General features: G+C 50.3%; 1 protein-coding gene across 4 annotated transcripts in view; it reads right to left on the bottom strand.

The window, feature by feature from the left end:
- The window catches only part of TOM1L2 (target of myb1 like 2 membrane trafficking protein), a 119,408-nt gene that overhangs the window by 54,250 nt on the left and 50,341 nt on the right, over positions 1-14,817 (bottom strand). For all 4 annotated transcript variants that reach the window (XM_032432173.1, XM_032432174.1, XM_032432175.1 and 1 more), the window contains exon 2: positions 4,264-4,348. In XM_032432173.1, coding sequence (XP_032288064.1) covers positions 4,264-4,348 — 85 coding nt within the window. The remainder of the gene's footprint in view (positions 1-4,263; positions 4,349-14,817) is intronic.

Here is a 14,817-nt window from a genome sequence, read left to right as displayed (position 1 = left end):
CACTCTGGACCTCAGTTTCCTCAACACGGGCTGCCCCTACCTTCTAGGGTTGTCTCGGGGTGCCGCATGAGCTGGTGCAATCCAGGGCTCGCGTGGCGACCTGGCATACAGACGGCAAGCGCTCAGAGCACGGCAGACAGGGGCAGGGCCATCAACCCACAGGGATCACGACCCAGGACTGGCCAGATGACACTACAGATGAAAGTGGTGGAGGACGTCCCATGCCGTGTTAAGTCTTTAACGTGTAGGTCTTTAATGGAGAAAGAGCACATCCCTATGCAGAGCACGGACCTGGATCCATACATAGGCAGACACTTCGTAATATTTACTCCTTTGATCCTTCTAACAAGCCTATGTGATAGGCACTACTGGTACCCACACTTTGTAAATGAGGACACCAAGACATAGGGACACATGGCAAGGGAGTGGAGGGCCTAGAATTCCAGCCCAGGCAGGTGGCTCCAGGCTCCACGTCCCTAATCCCAGGACACCCCCCTTCCCACTCCTGCCCACCAACCTGCGTGTCCGCCTTCCCGCCTGCCATCCACCCACCTCACCAGGCGGATGCCCTCCTATGCTGCAAGACTCCACTCGGGGTCACCTCCTCCAAGCAGCCTTTGCTCTGGTCTCGCTCAGTGAGAGGCACATCGGCACGCTGTGTTATGGTTATGTTCTGCATTCCCCATTAGACGGAGTCCGTGAGGTCTCCATCCATTTATTCTTATTTACAAAATGCTTGTCAAGAGTCAATTATACATATGCTGCGCTAGATGTTGGCATAAAATGGCACGTGGAACAGAATTCTGCCCTCATGGAGCGCATGGTCAAGGGGGCCTGCAGGGGAGACAGCCACTCTAACGAACATCATGCAGACATGGACATTTACACTGTGATGGGCCTGGTTTCATATAGGGTACTGTGAAATCACGTACGGGGGGACTTGTCCAGATCAGGAAGAGAGGGAAATGCACTTCAAACTGAGCTCCAGTAAAAGACAGAACTGATCGGTGAAAGGGAGAAGTGAGACGGAAACAGAAGGAACACGGGGACCGAAGCCCTGAAGCAGGAAGGAGCTGAACGGGCGCCCGAACGTTAGCTGAACTTCCGAGCTTTTCTCCCGCTTAGGAAGAGATTTGACAATCACCTCACTGTGGAGGCTGAGACAAAAAATCGCCGCACGTCCCTGAGGTGCTCTCACTCAGAACTGCAGGACTGAGAGTGGGCCACTTTAGGAGGAAGGCGAACTGAGTGTTGGGAAAGGAACGTGACCCACCTCCTAGACCCTGGAAGGAGGAAGCCCGGCTCTCACACCTCCCCACTCTCCCTGCTCGCCCAGACTGTTTGTGGCCCCAACACACTGCCCTTTCATGCTCTTATCTATACTCCTCCTTCTCTTCCTGCCCCACTGAGGCCCAGCCCAAACCCTGCACCTTGTGTCTGCTGCAATATGCACGCGCCTCGGCCACAGCCCGCCAGCGCCCGCCAGGTGAGCCCCTCAAGAGTATCTGGGGAGCACCAGCCTTGGCATCCTGGAACCGGTTGCACCTCCATCTGTGGGATCCAATGTGGCTGGACAACCAGAGGAAGGAGGGCATGAGAGGGGGACATGAGAAAGGGAGCCCATGACTCTGGCGTCAGAAATGCACAGCCCCCAACAACTCTGTGACCCGGATGTATGCTGGGCGCCAAGCTGACCACCTATATTTAGAGGCAGCAATATGCCATCTTTGACCCAAGATGCCCAAACTTACACCTCCAGCGCAGGCCCCTGCCCCCAGCTCCATAGCCATGCCCGCCAGGATGGGGAGCATCGCACCTGGGGGCCTAGCGGGCAGCTCAGAGCGGTAGGATTTTAGCTGACCTTCTGATCTCTGCTCCTCAGCCTGCTCCCTCCCTGTGGTGGCTCAGCCCTAACCACTGGAGTCTTCCTCTCTCCTCTCTCATGCCCACATCCACCTCTGCACACCCCACTGGCTCCACCTTCTAAATATATTCTGAAGCTGAGCATTTCTCCCTCCTCCTCTACTGTCATCCATGTCAAAACTGCCATCAACCCACACCTCCTAACTCGCTTCCCTCTTTCTGCCCTCTGCCCTTCCCACCCCCAGCCAGGCCATTCTGATCATGCTAGCCAGAGTGATCTCTTTAAAATGAGCGTTAGACTTGGGGCACCTGGGTGGCTCAGTCGGTTGGGTGTCTGCCTCTGGCTCGGGTCATGATTCCGGAGTCCTGGGATCCAGCCCTGCATCAGGCTCCCCACGCAGAAGGGAGTCTGCTTCTCCCTCTCCCTTTGCTGCCCCCCAGCCCCGCTCGTGCTCTCTCTCTCTCTCTCAAATAAATAAATAAATAGGGGCGCCTGGGTGGCTCAGTCATTAAGCGTCTGCCTTCAGCTCAGTTCATGAACCCAGGGTCCTGGGATCGAGCCCCGCATCGGGCTCTCTGCTCAGCAGGAAGCCTGCTTCTCCCTCTCCCACTCACCTTGCTTGTGGTTCCCTATCTCACTGTGTCTCTCTCCGTCAAATAAATTAAAAAAATCTTTAAATAAATAAATAAGTAAATAAATAAATAAAAATGAGCGTTAGACCAGGTCCCTCTCTGCTCAAATCCCTGTACTGTTTGGATGGGCACATGTCTGACCCCTCCTTGCTCTCTCCACACTAGCCCCACGAGCCTCTTGCTATTCCTCAAACATACTATCGCGCCCTCTGTCCCAGGACTGCTGTGCTTGCTGCTCCCTCTGCTTGGAAGGTTCTTCCCTGCTGTCATCCTCACACATCACCCCCTCATCTCCTTCAAGTCGCTCTTCAATGTCACCTTCTCAAGTGAGGCTTTCCTTGATTCCTCCACTTAAAATTGCTGACTCCCAGCGGCGCCTGGGTGACTCAGTCGGTTAAGCGGCTGACTCCTGACTTCGGCTCAGGTCATGATCTCAGGATGTGAGATGGGACAAGTCCTGAGTCAGGCTCTGTGCTCAGCACAAGTTCTGCTTGGGATTCTCTCTCCCTCTCCCTCTGCTCAGCGCAAGGTATGCTTGGGATTCTTTCTCCCTCTCCCTCTGCCCCAGCCCCCACCCATGCTCGAGTGTGCACACTCTTTAAATAAATAAATAAATAAATAATAAACAAATAAAACCTTAAAAAAAAATGCTAAGTCCCAGCCTTCACCCTCCCTCACTTCATTTCTTTTTCTTTTTTTTTTAAGATTTTATTTATTTATTTGACAGAGCGAGAGATAGCGAGAGCAGGAACACAAGCAGGGGGAGTGGGAGAGGGAGAAGCAGGCTTCCCGCGGAGCAGGGAGCCCGATGTAGGACTCAATCCCAGGACCCTGGGATCATGACCTGAGCTGAAGGCAGATGCTTAATGACTGAGCCACCCAGGCGCCCATCCCTCACTTCATTTCACTCCAGACTTGTCACCAGCTAACCATGTAATGTGACCATGTAACGTAACATGTAATGGCTTCCAGGGCGTCTGTCCTGCTCCCTGCCATGCCCTGGGCACTCACACTAGGGCCCAGCATGAGGTAGCCACTCAGTAAATATCTGTTCACTGAGAACAGGAGCAGCGCCAAGCTGCAAGCCCAGGGCTGCCAGAGTCCGACCTGTCCCCCTGGGTCTGTCCCCCTCAGGGATGGCTGGAGAGGGCGTGGCTACAGTAAATACCGTTCTGTGTGGTATGGACAGAGGGCCGAAGACACACCAATCTGGAAGAAGCGTAAACAGAACGTAGCTGGAATGCCGAAGAGGATACACAGTGAACAGCTAGAAGAACCGACCTGGCAGGGGAGGGACGGCGGGGGGGGGGGGGGGAGACCCTGCCAGACACACCCGCTGCTCTGTGCCTCATGCGGACCTCTCCCTCTATGGACACTGTGATCCCTCTCCCTCTTGCGGCTCCAGTCCAGCAAAGCAGGACAGAGACAGCCTCATGTTGGTGAAGGAGAATACAGCCAGGGAGGAGGGCAGGAGAAGGTGACGACCACGGGGGACCAAGTAACCAGGAGACTTCATTGTCACGGTGATTCAAAGCAGGTCATTAAAAGAAGGCGTCACTGATGGTGGGGCTGGGGGGGGTGGCGGGCAGCAAGAGGAAAGATAATGCAGTGTATCTGTTTATTAAATGCCAAAGCAAACAGACTGGAAACAAAACACAAAGTAAAACACCCCACCCTTAAGCCCTGACAGGCCCTGAGTGACCCCCCAGGAGCTGACGAGCTTCATGGAAGATGGCGGGGGGGGGGGGGGGGGGGGAGCACACATACCCTTCTTCTGTCTCATTGATAATGTCGCAGATCTCCATGTTCAACGTCCAGTCCTCGCTCTGAAGGGAGCCATCTGTTGCCTTTTCTGTAAAGTCAGAGAGAAGACAGATTTACATTTCTCCCAGAATAAGGGGGCCCTGGCAGGAAACAGGAAGGGCCCAGAACCACCACGTTCTCCTCCCAAGCAGATGGGCTGAGCCAACAGAGCAGTTCTAGGGGTACTGTTTCACCAGGGAACATCCGGGGCAGGGGGGCGATCTGGGCCTGAGTTTTGCAAGATGAAAAGTTCTAGAGATTGGCTGCATGACAGCGAGAAGGTGCTTAACACTTAAAACATGGTTAAGACGGCAATCTTTATGTGATATGTGTTGTAACACAATTACAATGTTCAAAAATTAAATTTAAAAAACCCACAGCCCCCTTAAGGTAGGTATTATTCCTTCCCGCATTTAGAAGGAAGGAAACAGGCTCGAAAAGGTTGGGTACTTGGCCAGGATCTCATCACGGGACTGGGGCTGACATGCACTCAATGTCAGGTCTGCCCGTCTCTAAAGCCTAGACAGTTGCATGGCACCGGCCCACCTGCTAACCAAGCTGGACCTCGGATCTGAGGTTGTAGCTCAGACCAATTCTAACCCTGCCCCATCCCAACTGTGTACTCCATGAGAGGGAGAACATCACCACCATTTTGTTCATACAACCCAGACTTGCACTGGTGCTCAAATAATAAAACAGATGACCTCCGTACATGCTGGAAGTGTCCTTGTTCTTTACATAACATACCAGAACTCACACATCCAAACAAAGCCTGTACTTACAGGCAGTGACAACACACTCCAAAAATAAAGCTGTTGCTCAAAACATTTGTGCGACAGCTTCGGTCTGCATTTAAAAGCCTCGTTGCTTTACTTTTTGCCAAAAAAAGGCATATCCCCAACTTTTCTGCCCTCTTTATTCCTCAACCATAGCACCCAAAGACCCTAGACCCACTGGAACAAGCAAACCCCCCCACAAATGAGGAGGACCTGCGTCAGACGAATGCCAGGCACGCAGCAGACTGGGCAGGGCACTGGGAGATTGGAGGAGCCCATCACCAAAGTCCACGAGGGTGCCAGGCTGGCAGGGACAGAGGTAGTGTTTGGTGAGTGCCTTGTAAAGAAGAGGGAGGTGTGTGCGGAGAGGGAGAGGCAGGGATGAGAACCCATGTCGGAGACTGTGCCCTGCCCCATGCACGGCATGCGTGTGGAACAGACGGGCCACGTCAGGAGAGCCACTTCGGGGGTGGGGACAAGAGCCATGGTGGGAAGGGCGGGGGTAGGCCCCCAGGATGGATGGCTCCAAGCACCAGTCAGCTTCTCCCAGAGAAGACTAAGGGCAGAGGCCATAGGAAGGCTCAGGAGACAGGCAGGAGGAAGCCTCTGGAACGGGCCCAGCGGCGTGCTCCCTTGGCATGGGGCTTCAGCCAGGGTGTGGAGAGGGTAAGCGTGTGGGTGAAACGGCTCGCGCCTCCAGCCCACCACGCTCCCTGACACACTCAGCTGTCTCCCCTTCAAGGTGTCCACTCCCAGAAGAGGTGACTCCCCAAAAGGCCCCACACAGCAGGGGAGTGTCTGTGGCCACAAACGCAGAGTGCATCCTCAAGATAAAGCCACTCGGCCTGCGGGCGGCGGGCGGCTGGCTTTCCACCCCTCCACTCTCCAGCCCGGGGAGAGGTCAGTGGCCCAAGGGCCTTCGGAGCTGGTCATCTGTCCCTGTCACAGCACCTGCTGCGGCCCAGACTCTCACAAGGAAGAAGGTCTGTGACTGCACTTTGGTAGGGCCATAGGGACACTGTCTTGGGAGGCTTAATGGAGGAAATATTAAATCAATGAAACCTCATTTCCAAGTTCGGTTTAGCAGCAGAATCCATTAACCTTATATTCACCCGCTCCCTTCCTCTAATAATACCAGGAAGGAGTTCAAAGGCATGATAACTTATCCTCCGGGTAGCGCATTCTATTCAATTACTGGGATTCTGAGTTTCCAAGCTAAAAGATATATACTCATTTTGATTATAAAGAATCAACCCAAAAAGAATGCTGCTTTCTTTTAATTTTGCTGGAAATGCCACATAAATACAACAGTGGGTATTTGGCTCGGCTGAAACAGATGAGGGAAGTCAGGCTGACAAAGGAGCTCAAATCAGTTCTGATTTTTCTCTCCTCATAAAAGAATTCCCAGCAATGGGAACAAAGTTGTATCTGATTGCCCCTGGAACTGTGGCCACTCAATGCGGGCTCCCTCACTCCAGAGGAAGCAAAATTCAATCTCATTTCTTTTGTCACGTAAATCGTCAAAACCTAAGATAAATCCTGGTGCAACAGCAGAAACACAATGCTCCAGGGAGCAATGGGGCAAGTCGTTCCCACCAGCCAGCCCTCGGGACGGATAAAGATCAAAACGCCAGTGACCCTGGCTGCAAAAGCTGACCTTTCGGGAGTTCTCTGGTGAAATGCTAATGGCCAGGGGCTGAGCAGGACAGGGTTGGGCAGGGCAGGGCTGAGCAAGGCAGGACAGAGCTGGACTGGGATGAGCAGGGCAGGGCTGGGCAGGGCAGGACTGGACAGGGCTGGGCTGGACTGGGCTGAGCAGGGCAGAGTTGGGCAGGGCAGGGCTGGGCAGGGCAGGACTGGGCTAAGCAGGGCAGAGAAGGACTGGGCAGGGCTGGGCTGGACTGGGCTGAGCAAGGCAGGGCAGGGCAGGGCAGGGCAGGGCAGGACTGAACAGGGCTGGGCTCGACTGGGCTGGACTGGGCTGAGCAGGGCAGGACTGGGCAGAGCAGAGCTGGGCAGGGCAGGGCAGGACTGGGCAGGGCAGGGCAGAACTGGACAGGGCTGGGTTGGACTGGGCAGGGCAGGGCTGAACTGGGCTGAGCAGGGCAGGGGGGCAAGACTGGGCAGGGCTGGGCTCGACTGGGCTGGACTAGGATCAACAGGGCAGACACAGCTCCCATTAAACCTTCCGTACAAGACAGTATGCTAGCTTAATGCTGTTGCCATGGCATTTTCCCCATTCAGAAAAGGCTGCCTCCCGCCTGGTGGAGGCTGGGGTTGCCCTGAAGCCTGCCTGGACCTTGCCAGCAAGAAGCGCGCTCTCTCAGGCTTATTTCTCGGTGCCCCCACCCCTACCCCTACAGCCTGAAATCCCAGGCAGTCCTGCTGGGAGGAGCCTCACAATCCAGGGGCATGGTTTCTTGCTTGCTACTGTCTACACTTTGATGTTAAATATAGTGACTTCAGAGCCGCCAGCACCAGAAGGTAGAAGAGGGCTGGCTTTAGAATTTGGATTCAGCAACATCCTTTTGGAGAGAATGGAGAAAAAATAGCCAAATGCTCTCCCTCCCCAACAATCAAGGGTGTGGGTAGGCGCCCAGAGGCAGTGGCAGAAAGGAAGAGCACAGGGTTGCTTCATGCCAGGTGTAGGGGAAGGAGAGAAGGGGGTTTGGGTGGGCAGGAAGCTCATGTGATAATATGCACCAATAAGAGGAGATGAGCCTTCTGGATTACTACACGCTAGTGAGGCAGGTTGGCATATACCAGTCAGGTGGAAAGAAAAATCAATCCTGACATTCTACACAGAGCCATTATTGTCTATTGCTTCAAATTCCTAACATGCTTTGTGAATGTTAATTGCAGCTACTCTCCTTCCACTGGAGAGACAAGAGAATGGATTCCAAATACTCATCCCTATTTTATAGGATGTCCTTTTCTCTGACAGCTGTCCCCGCTCCTCTTTCACCCCTCCTCAAAGGAAGATAACAGGTAGACAAAGTATGTCTGGCCAGCCTGTAGACTACTGTGAGGCAGCTCACAGTAGAGCCCCACGGTCCCCGTGCCCTTTACTCGAGACTGGCAGAGCCTGGGATGGGCCATGCACTGCCCTTGCGGATGGAGAGGGAGATGATTAAGACCCTACCTTAAGAGGTCAGTCTAATGGGAGAGGCAGATAGGCAGTCAGTTAAGGTACGGGCCAGGCTGAGCTGTGACAGAGGACAAGCACAGCACTCTGGGTGGCTTTGATACCTGTGCCCTGGTGCCAAGGAGCGGGGAGGAAATTAATGGCCCCTCGCACACACATTGTGACAGACAACAGCATGCTTCTTTAAGCAGAACACAAAGGTTGACAAGGTAAGCCAGAGAGAACCAGCCAGCGACAGGGTGAAGTCCCAGAAGAAGCTACTAAGCCTCTGTCTCTCACTCCCCAGCTAGAGAGCACCAAGGGAAGGCATGACGTAGAAGAGTGCTTCCCAAACTTGGCTGCAGGTTAGAATCACCAGGAAGATTTTTTTTTTTAAGATTTATTTATTTGAGAGGCAGTGGGGGTGGGGGGGCAGAGGGAGCGGGAGAGAGAAACCCAAACGGACTCCGCACCGAGCGCAGAGCTTGATCGGGGCTCGATCTCACGACCCTGAGACCACCACCTGACCTGAAACCTAGAATCGGATGCTTAACCGACTGCGCCAACCCAGCAGCCCCTCACCAGGAAGCTTTTTAAAAGTATTCCTGCCTTGGGCGCCTGGGTGGCTCAGTCGTTAAGCGTCTGTCTTGTTCGGCTCAGGTCATGATCCCACAGTCCTGGGATCAAGCCCCGCATCGGGCTCCCTGCTCGGCAGGAAGCCTGCTTCTCCCTCTCCCACTCCACCTGCTTGTGTTCCCTCTCTCGCTGTGTCTCTCTCTATCAAATAAATAAATAAAAAATCTTAAAAAAAAAAAAGTATTCCTGCCTTGGTCCCACCCCCTACCTTCTGATCAGAACCTCTAGGGCACAAAGCCAGGTACCAATATGCTCTAACAGATCCCCGGGTACCTCCACGTGCAGCCAGGGCTGAGAACACGGGAGAAGGAGCGCCAACACGGTCATCCAGCTGACACAAGTGGACCGCAGAGCTATGAAGTGCCAGACCCTGGGGACACAGTGGAAGGCCAGACAGTCTAGTCCCCGCCCTCATGAAGCTCCTGGCCCACAGGACAGGGAATCAAGTGACCCTGGTTCTAGTCCTGGCTCGGCCGCTGTTGCTTCTGAGTTCTTGGGACTCCTTATGGCCATTTCTTCCCTGGGCGCTAGGTTTCCTGACAAATGAGCTAACAGGGCCCAGATGATCTCTGATCCTCACCCTCCTCATCCCCCACGCCACCCTGACAGCTTGTTGGCCTATGTGTACTTTTTCTTTTTTGGCAATGGTGATTTTTTTTCATTGTGGTAAGATGTACATAATATAAAATTTACCATTTGAGCCATTTAAAAAAAAAAAAATTTTATCTATTTATTTGCCAGAAAGAGAGAAAGAGAGAGAGAGCGCGTGCACAAGCAGGGGGAGCGGCAGGCAGAGGGAGAAGCAGACTCCCTGCTGAGCAAGGAGCTGGACTCAGGACTCGATGCAGGACTCGATCCCAGGACCCTGGGATCATGACCTGAGCCAAAGGCAGACGCTTAACCGACTGAGCCACCCAGGCGTCCCCATTTGAGTCATTTTCAAGTGTACAGCTCAGTGACGTGAAATACATTTCACCGTTGCTGTGCAACCCACCAACCATCCACAGAAGTTTTCATCTTCCCAAACTGAAACTCTGTCCCCATTCAACACTAACTGCCCATTCCCCTCCCCCCAGCTCCTGGCAACAACCATTGTACTTTCTGTCTCCATGAATGTGACGACTCTAGGAACCTCACATAAATGGAAACATACAGTATTTCTTTTTTTGTGTCCAGCTTTTTCCACTTAGTATAATAATGTCCTCAAGCCTCATCCGCCTTGTAGCAGGTGTCAGAATTTCATTCCTTTTTAAGGCTGAATAATATTCTGCCGCATGTATATACCACATTTTGTTTATCTATTCACCTATGGATGGACACATGGCTTGTTCCCACCTTTTGGCTCCTGTGAATGCTGCTAGGAACATGGGTGTACAAATATCTGTTTGAGTCCCTTCTTTTTTTTTTTTTTAAGCTTTTATTTATTTGTTTGAGAGACAGAGAGAGAGCAGGGGAAAGGGGCAGAGGGAGAGGGAGAAGCAGACTCCTGCCTGAGCAGGTAGATCAATGCAGGGCTTGATTCCCAGGACCCTGAGATAATGACCCGAGCTGAAGGCAGATGCTTAACAGACTGAGCCACCCAGGCGCCCCCAAGTCCCTTCTTTCTGTTCTTTTGGGTATATACCTAGAAGTGGAATTACTGGATCCTATGGTAATACCATGTTTAACTTTTTAAAAACCACCAAACTGCGCTCCACAGAGGCTGCAGCATCTTACATTCCCACCAGCAACAGACAAGGGTTCCAACTTCTCCACGTCCTCACCAACACCTGTTATTTTATATCTCACTGTGGTTCTGATGTGCACTTCCTAAAGACTTAGTGCTGTTGAGCATCTCTTTACATGTTTATTTGCCTTCTATTTATCTTCTTTGGATGAATGCTTATTTGAGTCAATTTTTGAATGAGGTAGTCTTGCTGAATCTGTTTATTGGTTCTGACAGGTTTGTTGTTTTTTTTTTTCCATGAAATCTTTAGGGTTTTCCACATATAAGGTCATGTCATCTTGTTATTTAATTGCAAAAGTTCTTTATTATTCTGAATATTAATCCTTTATCAGATGTGTATTTTGTAAATGTCTTCTTCCATTCTATAGGTTGTCTTTTCACTCTCTTGATAATGTCCTTTGATGCATAAAAGTTCCTAATTTTAATTAAGTCCAATTTACCTATTTTTTTCTTTTGTTGCCTATGCTTTTGGTGTGATAGCCAAGAAATCACTGCTAAATCCAACATCATGACACTTTTTCCCTGTGTTTTCTTCCTTTTTTTTAAAAAAAGATTTTATTTATTTATTTGAGGGAGAGAAAGGGAGGGGGCACCAGTGGAAGGAGGGGTAGAGGGAGAGAATCTTCAAGCAGACTCCCCACTGAGCACGGAGCCTGACTCAGGGCTCGATCCCACAATCCAGGAGATCTTGACCTGAGCAGACACCAAGACTCGGATGCTTAATCAACTGAGCCACCCAGGCACCCCTCCTGTGTTTAAGTCTTTGATCTATTTGACTTTTCCTATGGAATAAGGTAAAGGTCCAATTTCATTCTTGTGTGCGTGGATATCCAGTTTTCCCAGCACCATCTGTTGAAAAGACTGTCCTTTCCCCACTGAAAGGTCTTGGCACCCTTGTTGAAAATCAATTGACCATATGTGAGAGGGTTAATTTCTGGGCTTTCTATTCTGTTCCATTGGTCTATGTCTGTCCTTATGCCAGTACCACACTGTTCACTGTTTTGATTAGTGAGTTTTGAAATCAGGAAGTGTGAGTCCTCCAACTGCCTTTCCTCTTCAAAGTTTTTTTTAACTATTTGGAGTCCCTTGAGATTCTCGAAGAATTTTAGGATGGATTTTTCTATTTCTGCAAAAAATGTTGGTGGATTTTGGGACACCTGGGTGGCTCAGATGGTTAAGCGTCTGCCTTCGGCTCAGGTCACGATCCCAGAGTCCTGGGATCGAGTCCCGCATCGGGCTCCCTGCTAGGCAGGGAGCCTGCTTCTCCCTCTGCCGCTGCCTCTCTCTCTCTCTCTCTCTCTCTGACTCTCATGAATAAATAAATTAAAAAAAAAAAAAATCTATAAAAAAAAAAAAAAAAATGTTGGTGGATTTTGAATGGGGCCGCAATGAATCTGTAGACCATTTTGGGTAGTATTGTCAACTTCAAAATATTAAGTCTTCTATCCATGAATATGGGATGTCTTTCCATTTATTTATGTCTTCTTTAATTTCTCTCCGCAATGTTTTATAGTTTTCAGTGTACAAGACTTTTGCCTCTTTGATAATTCCTAAGAATTTTATTCTTTTTGATGCTATTATAAATTGAATTGTTTTCTTAATTTCCTTTTCAGATTCATTATATAGAAACAGCTGATTTATGAGTGATTTTGTACCCTTCTACTACTGAATCTGTATCAGTTCTAATATTTTTTTTTTCATGAAATCTTTAGGGTTTTCTACACACTAGGTCATGTCATCTGCAAACAGAGATAATATTATTTTTTTCCTTTCCCATTTGGATGCTTTTTTTTGTTTAAGTAGGCTTCCACACCCAGCATGGAGCCCAGTGAGGGGCTTGAAGTCACAACTGTGAGATCAAGACCTGAGCTGAGATCAAGAGTCAGATGCTTAACCAACTGAGCCAGCCAGGCATCCCATTTGGATGCCTTTTGTTACTTTTTCCTCCCTAATTGCTCTGTCTAGAACTTCCAGTACTGTGTGAAAGAGAAGTGATAAAAGCGGGCATCCTTGGGCTAACATACACGTTTACGAAACCTGATCATACACCGTTAAGAGCAAACATAGCTGAAGAGAAGACCCATCTGAGTCCTCACTGCATGGAAAGTAGGTTATCTGCTGGGGGGAGGGGCATGTGAAAGCAGGAAGCACATCAGGATCCATTGGACTCTGCAAGCCAAGGGGCTTTGTATCTCTGTTTCCAGCCCCAAGGAAAACAAGTTAGACTTCCCTGGTTGGAAAGCCTTAACACCAGCCGACTTGCCCATGCTTAGCTCCAATCCCATATCCTCTCCAGAGGCTCCTTCCATACCATCTCCAACTGATGCCCCGTGATAAGCTTTCCAGTACTCGAAGGCATAACCTATGCAAGGATTGAGCTTTCAAGACCATTCTAATGTTATTCTAAGAGTCTCTTCCAGGGGCACCTGGCTGGCTCAGTCAGAGGAGCATGTGACTTTTGATCTTGGGGTCATGAGTTGGAGCCCCATGCTGGGTGTAAAGGTGACTTAAATAAATAAAACTTTAAAAAAAAATGTTTCTTCCAATCTTACTGGCTTAATGAGCGATGAGTATATTCTTGGCTCCATATCTAAATCTGAAGCTGCACGAAGGCAGGACATCTTCAGTTCCTCAGGAGGGTCCAACCTTATGCTGACGAGGGTCTTTTAGAAGTAAGATGACGACAGTAAACCCTGGGTTTTAGAAGTAAGATGATGACGGAGGTCCCTGGGTGATAGGCACTGGGCATTCTGGCAAGAGTTGAACTAGGTTCCCAGCTGTTCCCATGTTCTCCCTTTGGACTCAGAAGCAGGAGGAAAGGACATCATAGTGGAGAGTATGAACAGGGGGTCTGAACTCATACTTTGGTGAATCCTACTTCTGCCAATTACCGTGTGACCCCAGGGCAGTCATTTGACCTGTCCAAGCCTTTCTGTCATCTGTAAAATGTGATGATAATAATAGCCCTTTTCTTACACAGTTGTTGTGACTAAACTGAACACCACACAACAAAGCACTTGACAGAGCCCCTAATACAGAGTTACATTCCTCCACAAGCCATGGTAATCGCTGTGACTTTTATTATGACTACAGCTCCTATGAAAGAGATTCTGCCAATGCTCCCCTGGCGCCCCTTCCTTCAGCATTCCTGCATCACCACTGCCACCTACAGGTAAGTAGCTACCACAGGCCATGCCCGGCCGGTCCAGTGCCCTCGGATCCTGCGACTATCTAGAGCCTTTCTGATTTCTGCATTTCTGAGCCAGGAGAGCCCCATGCCCAGAAGCCGCAAGGGGCTCCCGTTCCAGAAGGAAGCCCCCAAACACCCTGGCCCCACTACAAGGTAAAGAAAGAGCCACAGCACAATTTCCTGAGGAGTCCAAATGTTAAAACTCCAAGAGGTGTTAGAGCACATCTAGTAAGAAGATTCCCCATGAATTGCTCAAAACAGATGTCATGTTTCCTGCACTTCTGGAAGTGGGGTCTGGGGGGAGGGGAGAGAGGGCACCATGCTGCTGCTAGCTTCCCACCGACAGCTTCTTGCCCTCAAAGCTACCATGGAACGACTGATCTCAAGTCTTCAAGTCCCTTTCTTTCATTAATAAACAAACAAACAAACAAATATATAAATAAATAATTTTTTTTAAAAATGGAGAAGCAGAGGCACCTGGGTGGCTCAGTCGTTAAGCATCTGCCTTCGGCTCAGGTCATGATCCCAGGGTCCTGGGATCGAGCCCCATCGGGCTCCCTGCTCAGCAGGGAGCCTGCTTCTCCCTCTCCCACTCCCCCTGCTTGTGTTCCCTCTCTCGCTGTGTCTCTCTCCTGTCAAGTAAATAAATAAAATCTTTAAAAAAATAAAATAAAATAAAAAATAAAAATGGAGAAGCAGAAGGGAGAATGAAAACCAAAGTCTACCAAGCACAACTTTCTGTTTGGGCCAGGTTCTTCACTTACATTACCTTATTTAACCCTTCCTTCCCCCTCTTGGCAGGTTACCTCTATTCTAATAGGTGAGGAATATGAAGCCAGCTTGGTGAGTGGCCCCAGAGCGCACAAACCACATGACCCCCGTCTTCTTGATAGACCCAGCCTTGGACTCGGACCCATCCCCAAACAGAGGATGGCAGGGCAAAGAGGACCCTGGCCTCAAGAGCAGATGGGTCCATAGTTCTTGGATGCTGACCCCCCCACCCCCGCCCGACTCTGCAGGCAGAAATGTAAAAAACAGTGCTGATGAAAGGTCAGGTCAAAATAGC

Source organism: Phoca vitulina, unplaced genomic scaffold (assembly GCF_004348235.1).
Source record: "Phoca vitulina isolate PV1807 unplaced genomic scaffold, GSC_HSeal_1.0 scaffold47, whole genome shotgun sequence".
NCBI lineage: Eukaryota > Metazoa > Chordata > Mammalia > Carnivora > Phocidae > Phoca > Phoca vitulina.
Note: the sequence above shows the minus strand (reverse complement) of the source record. Positions and strands in the feature narration are given on the sequence as shown.